The 10,455-nt window shown below is 33.2% G+C and overlaps 2 protein-coding genes across 4 annotated transcripts in view; one reads left to right on the top strand and one right to left on the bottom strand.

Annotated features, from left to right (window-relative positions):
* Nucleotides 1–2,469, top strand: part of LOC111640774 (myoferlin-like) — a 32,128-nt gene extending 29,659 nt beyond the window's left edge. For 2 of the 3 annotated variants that reach the window (XM_023386831.1, XM_023386833.1), the window contains 7 exons: nucleotides 424–512; nucleotides 587–730; nucleotides 810–1,000; nucleotides 1,074–1,297; nucleotides 1,448–1,557; nucleotides 2,095–2,242; nucleotides 2,323–2,468. In XM_023386831.1, coding sequence (XP_023242599.1) covers nucleotides 424–512; nucleotides 587–730; nucleotides 810–1,000; nucleotides 1,074–1,297; nucleotides 1,448–1,557; nucleotides 2,095–2,242; nucleotides 2,323–2,355 — 939 coding nt within the window. In that variant the 3' untranslated portion in view covers nucleotides 2,356–2,468. Of the gene's footprint in view, nucleotides 1–423; nucleotides 513–586; nucleotides 731–809; nucleotides 1,001–1,073; nucleotides 1,298–1,447; nucleotides 1,558–2,094; nucleotides 2,243–2,322 lie in introns of all 3 variants that reach the window. The other variant, XM_023386832.1, reaches the window with a different exon arrangement.
* LOC111640775 (alpha-L-fucosidase-like) lies at nucleotides 2,461–7,777 on the bottom strand. Its single transcript, XM_023386834.1, has 8 exons — nucleotides 7,440–7,777; nucleotides 6,465–6,571; nucleotides 6,263–6,393; nucleotides 3,766–3,899; nucleotides 3,602–3,699; nucleotides 3,404–3,536; nucleotides 3,170–3,340; nucleotides 2,461–3,105 (listed from the first exon to the last, which is right to left on the bottom strand). The coding sequence occupies exons 1-8, from the start codon at nucleotides 7,775–7,777 to the stop codon at nucleotides 2,868–2,870; spliced, it is 1,350 nt and encodes a 449-aa protein (XP_023242602.1). The 3' UTR covers nucleotides 2,461–2,867.
* Between the last annotated feature and the right edge of the window lie 2,678 nt (nucleotides 7,778–10,455).

Below are 10,455 nucleotides of genomic sequence, written 5' to 3' on the forward strand. Positions count from 1 at the left end.
CTCCTCTTCCTTCTGCAGCATTGTTAGCTCCACTTTTCCCGATTTGGCAGTTTTATGGTCAGATAACAACTCTTTTATGTTACATTTTGGGTCAGCAGAGCTACCGGGCCATAGCAGAGAGTTAGACGATGGCACTTGGTGATTCTGTATAATCTTGGAATTAACTGGGAATATTACAATGCTGAAGGGTATAATGAAAATAACTGCTAAATAAAGATTCATAAAGAATATGTCCAATACTTTTACAGAATTTCGATTTTATATTTCTTTAATAAGACAATATTGCATCACTAATTTTAGGAAATTATTGTATTTTGACACAGATAATGCTAACTTTTGCAAAATAAATAACATCAGCACAGTTAAGACTGTATTATATTAACTGAGTTACCTCACATTAAACACTTTAAACTTTCATTACAGGGGAAATTAGAGATGTGGATTGACATATTTCCAAATTCATTGGGCAAACCCGGTCCTACGATTGATATCACTCCGAGAAGCACCTCAAAGTAATTTTTATAAAATTAGTTTCTTTATCAATTAAAGTTTAGAGTGGAAATTAAAAATTAATTTTTATTGGCAGATTTGAGTTGAGAATTGTAGTGTGGAACACCAGTGATGTCCTCCTTACCGAAACTAATATCATGGGAGAACAAATGAGTGATATATACGTTAAAGGTTGGATCAGTGGCATAGACAACATACAGAAAACAGACGTTCACTATAGGTAATGTAATTCCAGATCATATTTTCAACAGGTACCTTTGATGATATGTAAAATATAATGTAAAATCATGTACATACAGATCAATGGATGGCGAAGGTAATTTTAATTGGCGATTTGTGTTTCCATTTGAATATTTGATGGCAGAAAACAACATAGTAGTAAAAAAGAAAGAACACTTCTGGTCTCTGGATGTTACGGAACATCATCTCCCTCCTAAATTAATTTTGCAAATCTGGGACAACGACACATTTTCCTCGGATGATTTCATAGGTATTTATGCTTCCGAAACTTAATACTAAACGGGTAATTTTTCAGTTGCAAATAAATGATAAGTAAATTTTAGGTTCACTCGAAATGGACTTGACTTGCATGCCCCAACCAGCAAAAACTTCAGAAAAGTGCTCTCTAGAGCAGCTGGGTTATGAGCGGAAACAGACTGCACTAGACAAACTGATATTGAAGTCTCATAAAACTAAAGTAGAATATATAAACATTTTTGAGAAAAGAAGAATTTACGGCTTTTGGCCTTTCATTGCAGAAGATCCGGAAGAGGGAATGATACTAGGAGTCAGTATACTTTTATAATATGTAATGATAATGTCTAATGTCTGAAGTGATAATGTCTACGGGCAACTGATAAAAAAAACTGCAATTTATTTACAGCCGATAACTGACCTCAAATTACTAATGAATTTTGATTTTAATTTTAAATTATAGGGAAAAATAGAAATGGAAATGGAAATTATATCTGAGGAAGAAGTCGAAAATAAACCAGCTGGACATGGAAGAGATGAGCCTAACATGAATCCAGTATTAGACCCACCAAAGTAATTCAGTTTTGAGTTTTAAATGAACATTAAGCAATGTAACACAAGCATTTTTCTATGATTTTGTGTCTTAGTACAGAATAATTCATGAATGCAACTTACATTTTAGGATAAAAACTCTGTACACACATGGTAAATCTCATTGTGCATTTTTATACCTGTGCCATGTTCTTACATATGTTTGGAGTGTGGGTTGCATGGCTTGTAGGTTACTCCTGTATTGTAATGACTTTTCAGGATAATTTATAAATACATATCCCAATGATAGAAATTGATGATGATCCGGTGATCCATCCCTTGCCACCTGGACGAACCCGCATATGCTTGGAAGAAAGGGCCTCTCGATGCCCAAAGGTGTTGAGAGGGTTTTTCTTCCATGGGCTCTTTCTCAACACCTTGTGACCACCGAGAAAGATTAAATAAAACCAATTTAATCAGCTCTTAAAACTTTCTTTTGTTACCAAATTTGGCTTTGGCTGCCAAGAAATAATATGTCTAGAATAATTATAATGATTAATTAGTCTTTCTTTACCACAGTCGGCCAGCTACCTCATTTTTATGGTTCACGTCTCCCTGGAAATCATTCAAACATATCATCTGGAAGAAATACAGATTATTCATAATTACTTCATTGATTATTTTGTTCAGCATCCTACTCGTTTTATTATTTGTTTATAGTTTTCCTGTGAGTATTATAATTTGTAAGGAATAATAGAATGTTTTACAGCTGCAAAATACTAAAATATTTAAAATTTTCTTTTACAGGAAGTTCTTGCATATAAAATAATTCATATTTAAATGAAGAATTAAGATATTTTTGTATACTTAAGAAGTAATTTTTGTATAGTCAAAGTGAAAAGTAAGCTCAAACTGTTATTTATAAAGATTAAATAATTACTTATGAACATTGAGTAAATGATTTCTTTATTTCTGCTGTTTTGCCATAAACACATATTGTTAACATTCACTTTTACTGAAAAAAAACTCTAGATAATTTTTTCTAATCAGTGAAAAAGCTATATGAATACCTTCAACATATCAACAGACATATCAGTAATTTGAACACAGACGGAGATTGTTACATCTCTACAAAACATTCCACACGACAGACAATTTCATTTTTCACTACGAAATACATTAAAGATGCTAACAGTTGCCAGCAACTCATACTCAATGAATTAAAACATAAAAAATTAAATATTAATTACAGAATTAAAGGTTATTATTGTTAGCTATTACAAAGGTGCATTATTGTTAGCTATTACAAAGAAAAAATACATAAAATTAATAATTGAATGTATAATTATTGTCTATATTTGTTCTATTTTTAAAACCCAAGCCCATTGTGATGGAAGTAAATTTGGTGTTAGAGAAGGGAAAGTAATTTGAGTTCCTTTACCACCCAACGACTTCCACTGAAGTTCATATTTCCATCCGAGCAGTCGAACAGATGCTGCACCTTCCAGTTTCAATGCTCCCAATGTCAATATATTACCTTTTGGCCAATTTAAAACAATGGTGTAAACACTTTCCCCTTTTGAAGTGTACCTGATAAAGTATTGATAATGAGAATACTTTCATAACAGTTGAGTAAATACTGTTAAATTCTTACCAGATATTCTGTGTGATGGTGTCATTCTGATACGTCCAAGGTTTGGATTCGTAAATGGCTTCTCCATTCACACTTAACCACAATCCCAGTTGACGAAGTCGCTCTTCAAAGACTGGAATGATTCTTCCGTCATGGGTCGGACCGATGTTGATGAGAATGTTTCCGCCACAACTATAGAAGTAATAATTTATGCATATGACATAAAAAAGGCGTATAAACTAAGCTTATTGTCACCTTATGGTTTGTGCCAAGGTTGCAATCAGTTTCTCAATGGGCATGATATCAGCTATTTTTATATTTCTTCTGAATCCCCACGAAGAATAGTCTAAAGTCATGGCATTTTCCCATTTTCTCTTTTGTAACTTTCCTAATTTTGATAGAAATGTTTAAAATTACCAAACTTAAAAGCAAAAGTATTAAACTTGGCTTTACCTGGGTTATATCTGTCTTTGCACGTGTAATATCCACCATGATGGCACGGAATACCTTTGCCCCAGCGATCATTGACCACGATGACATCCTTAACAGGACTAAACATAAATATTTTAAGTTTTTATTGTATTAGAGGAATTATAAAGTTTAAAATACCACGCTACCTTTTGTTGTATAACCATGCCAAAAATCCTGTGCTATTCCAGTAAGTGTCGGGTGCTTCCCAGTCGCCATCAGACCATATCAATTCTGGCTCGTAATTGATTACAAGTTCATAAAGTTCGGGCATTGTTTTTACCTATATTGAAAAATTTTGGTTATCTGCCACTTAAAAATAGTAGAAAGGTTAATTTATAGATAAGGTCTACTAATCTTTTAAAGTGTAGGGATAGAAAAATGTCACCATCGGAATTTATTAGTTACAAGTCTGTAGCCTACATTTGTGAAGTCACATTGTTATATTGAATCAATCAATGGATTGCAGTGAGTTTTAATTCAATAGAAAGTAGTAGTGTTTGGCGATTGAAATTTTAGTCTTGAAATGTTTCGTGCCTATTGAAATTTTCACATTGATGAAATATTGTACAACCTAACAGATTTTCAAGAGACACATTCAAAGATTAAGGCCAGAAAGAACCATCTTTTCCTTGCACTGTGATAATGCAAGATCATACTGCATTATCATTGTATAGATGCTTAAGACCCCAAAATCACAAATGATTCTGCATCTCACTTAAAACCCAGATCTGGCACCAGATTTTTCCTTCTCAAAAAGTACTGTTAAAGGATATGTCATAATGTGAGGATTCAGACTCTTTTGGGAGTTTTAAAGGCTTAAAACGTTATAAAATTCTTTTCATCATTATTTTCCTTCTTCCTCCAGTTTTGTTGAAGCTAGACCTTTTGCCTCCTCAGAGTACTGCATCACTTCGAAAGGTGATCTTCTAGACTTCCTCAGTCATCCTAAACGTCTTTGAAAGTTCTCCCCTCGCAACAGGGGATTACCCAATTCCACCTTCACTATAATGAACAAATCAGTAGCCAATTAGCAAGAATCTCCACCTGTCACAACGTAGAGAGTAACAAAAACGTCAACACAATCATCACCCCGTTGGTGCACGGATGTTCTGATCTTAGCCACCTGTGGTAATTAATTTAGGAAGTTGACAGCTGTTGTCAAATTTATGATGGGAAAGTGTCACAATATCGTAAACAAGTCTAGCCGCAAAGGCAATGGCATCAGATTTTCCCCCAATGATTGTCCCTCCGGGACGTGTATAAGAAGGGGTCGCACTTGCACCTCGAGGCAGACAGCTGAAGCGGACACAGCCAGTCAGACAGCAGCACAGACACAGCTGGCAGACACCCACCGCGGACATCAGGGAGACACCAAACTGTCTGNGGTGCGATCCCTAAGAACCGTCTTCCATCGGAAAAAATCTCTTTCTAACTCGTTAAATTCTAACAATCCTCTCTCCATTTCCGCTATTGAAGTTTGCCATAAGTTTTCGTCTTCCGGAACAAAGTTAGGACCTTTTTGTAGAATTTCCTTGATTTCAACGTTTTCATGTTGTAAAGCCAACATTTCGTTGGCTTTACAACATGAAAACGTGTAAATGTTGTAAAGCCAACATGAAAATGTTGTAAAGCCAACATTTTGTTGGCTTTACAACATGAAAAAATTGAAATTTACAAGAGTAAATTAAAAGACGGGTGTATCAATGCAATGGATGCTGATGGTTTACCATCGGCATGGAAATTCCTTGTAAAAGAAAAGTTAAAACACAAAAAGTCTTAGTTCATATCTGCCTTTATAATGTGATGTTTTTTGATATATATTTTTATGTATTTAATCATTTTTGTGCATATAATCTTTTAGGTTTATTTTTGTTTTTAGTTTTATATCGCCTTATTTTATTATTGTTACTATGTTAATAAAATAGTCACAATTCAGTGAAGAATGTGAACTTATAACAACTTAAAATGTGTTATATTCAAAACAAATACTTGAAAATCAAATCCGAAACTTCAATACACTTTACAATTGATGTTTAGACATAACTTGTAAAGCATGTTGAAGTTCAGGATTTGATTTTCAAGTATTTGTTTTGAATACACGTTTTAGCTGTTTTATTTCCTTATTNCATACTGCATTATCATTGTATAGATGCTTAAGACCTCAAAATCACAAATGATTCTGCATCTCACTTAAAACCCAGATCTGGCACCAGATTTTTCCTTCTCAAAAAGTGCTGTTAAAGGCTATGTCGTAAGGTTAACTTTGTAAAGATGTTATAGTTCTTGTGCCGTTGCAGTATATAAAAAAATAATAAAAAAAACAGGATGGTCCATTAAATTAATTATGCATACAGTTTAAATGAGAAGAGGACTGTGAAAAATACAACATTGTACACAACAGAAAGTGAAGGGATGGAGGCATCATCTAAGTGTGTATACATCTTTATACACGATGGGAAGAAAGGGGGATCATAAGTGGCTCAAAAATTGTACACAAACTTGGCAGTCTGCTCTTGAACTGTACACCTTAATGGACAGTATGTTAAAAAGTGAATATGTACAATTAAAATAAATAATTTTAAATAAACAGAGACCTGTTTATCAATCGACCCTCGTATATATAAATAATGAGAACCTACTTACGTCAACAAAATATCTAGTAGTCCATTTGTTACTTTTGTCCGTTAGATAAAGTGGATGAAACCAATCCATCAACGAATGGTAGACTCCAAAATGCATATGTTTGTATTTACGAACGGCTTTAGCCAAATCACCTAAAACACGAGAAGTAAGGGAATTTTAAAAAAATGGTATTTCAAGTTAAAAAAAATATAAAATTACAAACCTAAGAGATCTCTTTTCGGACCTAAATCCATGGCATTCCAGTTCCAGGAGAATTTGGAAGGCCACATTGTGAATCCTTCGTGATGTTTACTTGTAAGGACCACATATCTGAAAGATAAAGTATTATATAACAAGATATGATTGTCAGCGGTATTCCGCTTCTTTTAGGCACTACATTTGGTCTTGATCATGTTGCATGAAGCTCGTTAAAATTACTTGCCGTAAGCAAATTTGGTTGCACGAAGTTATTTATAATCAGTAACAATCTACAAGTACTTGCTCCATAGCTACAAATATTACGGCTCTGCTGAGAACATAAGTTATAGAAATTTATTTAGCATGGTTTTAGTGAATGATATTCTTCCATGTGATAAAGTATTCACGTTGATATTCGCATTACGCGAGATCTTAACGTTCCAAAATATCATGAGAAGAGAATGGAGTGGCATGCTTTGCTGTCGTCATCTCTCAACATCTCATTACTTTCATTTCTTGATAATTTATGAAGGAAAAAATTCGGAAGGATAATTTTTACATTAGTTTTCTGGTACGCTTTCATGGCACAGATACCATAATTTCTCTATTGATGTAATAGAAATGATCCAAAGTAATGAATAATAGAATTAATATTTATGCCAAAAAAAACTGTTTAATCTAGTTATAGAAATAATATTTACAAATAACCCAGTTAAAACTTGATTAATGTGGACTTTAGCATTTAGTAAAACTTCCTGACAACATTCGAGATTTAAATCGCTATGTATCTATGACGAAACTACCATCGGTTTATTATGTATTATTGGCTACCTTTTATAAGGATGCTAATTTAATTATATTAATAAAAACAAATTAATTAAGTTTAAGTACATAAGAGATGCGGCCCCCTTTGTGAGGCTGAATCGTTTTGGGCTGTAAAATCGCATTGTTATGGCACTTTAGACATTTCAAGTTCAAAAATTAGGAAGAAAAACCTCACCTGGCTCCCGATGCATTAAATATCTCGGCCCAATGATCCGGATCATAAAATTCGGCTGTAAACATAGGGCCAAAATCTTGATAAGTGAAGTTAGGTCTGTAGTTTTGTCTCATGAACTTCATATACTGAGGTTCTTTTTTTTGCCAGAACATCCAAAACGATGCTGATCCGAAACTAGGTACAGAATACAACCCCCAGTGGAGGAATATACCGATTTTGCTCTTGTCGAACCATTCGGGAAGGGGTCTACTGTCTAACGACTCCCAATTTGGTTGATAATTGGCACCTGTAAGATAGACAAACACCAGCAGAGAGCAAAGACGTAATAACATGTCCATCGCTTCGACAGAACTGACCCGCTTCCTGATGCAAAGTTCGAATTTGTTTTATCGGGTTGAAAGTTGCGCTATATCGAGTCTAAAGTTAAACACTATATTTGTGTTGTATAATCTACTTATGAAAGTTAATTGACTCGTTATTTATAATTCCCCTAAGATTAGTAACGAGCAGAAAGAGGTAACCTGCAAGTCACAATCAAATTTAGCAAAGTTACTTGATGTGCTTCAGTAATTTTAGATTTTCTGCTGTCGTATTATGTTAGCTTTGACGTAGATATAAATATACACATATATACTGTATTAATTTTTCGGTAGCATAGCATGATTTTATAAAAAAATGTTCAAACACAAAATCTCTGCGCGTGGTAAAACAAACACACGAACACAGATATTTATGTTTACATAGTATCTACCAGAAGGAGTTGTCTGTACATTCTTTGAGCACGGTATGTTCTTTTCACTTAATTTTCATTGTATTTCTTATTAATATTTAGTGACGTAAGATAAATGGCTGCAAACAAAAATGTCATCCAAGAGAATATTTTGTATTTCTTGCATTTCTTGTTATGAATGTAATGTACGAGTATAATAATACGCAGACATTTTATATTTACTATTTTACTAATGCTTTAAATGTTAATTATTTAATACAGAAAATTAAAGCTCTGTAAATGAATATAAACTAAAAACTAAATTATTAATTTCATACTTTTAGTTTGTTTTGGTAATTAAATTTAAGAAGCATGGAAGTGAATGTAAAGAAATTCTTAGTGTTCACTTTAATTGTTATGACAGGATAAATTATTAGGGATAAACGATAAAAATTAATATCACATATGGATTGTTTATTTGTATACGGCAGCGCCATTTGCCAAGGGGATGCCTCCCGGGAGGACTTTCTATAGGAAACTGTTCCCTATTTAGGTATTATAAACGTAAAGAAAACCCGAAAAAGTCCACATGGCCAGCCCGTTGGCAAGGCGATACAGCTGTATCACATTCAATTAAAAAAAACTGTAACAGATTAACTTGAACTGAGATAACAAGAAGACGGTAATGTTGTTAAATATTAAATGATTTAACATTCATAAAATTATTGCTATACTTTAAAATATTTTGCTTAATTAAAAGTGTTACTGTTGGCACTTAAGCAATTGTGATTAAATCAGTATTGCCAGTTTTGTTTATATGGAATTATTAATACTAAATAATTACAGTAGATCCCCCTATAACGCTTAGATACGTTCCACGTTAATCGAAATTTACGTTGTAGGAATGATTAAATACATGAGCCAATCGCAGCCCGATAGGTGTGAACTTTACGGACTAAGGCTGTTTGAAAGGTTTTCTTCTATNAATAATCATCACGGTTATATTATAATAATTGTCAAATTATCAGATAAAATAATCACATTTTTAGAAACTTCAAAAAATTAAATGTCATAATCAAAATTAATTAATGGTAAATTGTACTTCAAAAAGAGTAACTTGGCAGCTTTATCCCCAAAAGTCTATTACGATGAGGATCATAAATAATTCCTGCTGCACTAAAAAACTGCTCACTTGGAACGCTTGTTGCAGGTGACGATAAATATGTGTGAGCCGTGTGACTAAGACCTTCAAATTTTTTACTATTAATCTGCCAATACATTAATGGATCTTGGTCTCTTGATAATCTTTTTTCTTTGGCATATTCTGTGAGCAAATTAGCATTAGTGTATGATATTCGGTTTTCAGATTCCTCATCTTCATCGTCACTATCTAATACTGTATATTGGCCATAGAGTCTTCTAAATTGTTGCAATGTTTTTTTCTTACAGCATTTGGTTTTTCTGTGCTAATTGTAGTTGTTGTGATATTTACTTCTGTTTCTAAAGCTGTAAGTAATTTCTGTTTTATATCTTGGATAAGAAAGTCACTGAATAATTTACCTTTGTAACGTGGGTCTAATAATGTTGCTATTTGGAACAATATATTTTTGTCAATTTCAGAAAAACGATAATCTAATTCATTCTTCAAAGAAGACAAAAAATCAAGAACGGCAGGTGTGCTGATGTTGAGAGTTTCCCCACTATTAGTAGAAATCTGAATCTCGTCATACAATTTATTTAATGTTCGTACTAGAGGAATAACGTCAGATATGCATATGTTTTGTGCACTCAATTTTTTTGTGGTATCCTCCAGAGGCTTCAGTACTCTCACTAATTCTTGAATTAAAATCCACTCTTCGGCTCAAACTGTTCTATTCGTTTTCTATTCAAATTTTTATTCCAAAGACAGCTGACATTCTAACAAATCGTTGCAAATAGAACATAGCCTGATGAAGGACCCAGTGGGATCCGAAAATGCTAGCATAAGCAATTGAACATATTTCACGCCGGTTATAGGTTTTTAGAAAGATTGTTTGTATTGTTCCGGTGTGCGTCGAATAATTATTTAGTTATAAACTGTTCTATTTTATTATTAGTAGAATAAAGTGACAACGAATCCTTAATGCAATCAAGTCTTTCCAACATATAATAGCTGGAAATCCAGTGTGTTGGCGAGTCTTGCAAAACTTTTAAAACTCTTTGATTGAGTCGAACTTGTATTTTTTCCAATTCTTGTTTTGCCATTGTAGAATGGTTGAAATGTCCTGCAATTTTTCTGCATTTTGTAAGTAACATGGATATTGCATC

This window comes from Centruroides sculpturatus, unplaced genomic scaffold, assembly GCF_000671375.1.
Source record: "Centruroides sculpturatus isolate CEXI.00-Female unplaced genomic scaffold, Cexi_2.0 scaffold1469, whole genome shotgun sequence".
Taxonomy (NCBI): domain Eukaryota; kingdom Metazoa; phylum Arthropoda; class Arachnida; order Scorpiones; family Buthidae; genus Centruroides; species Centruroides sculpturatus.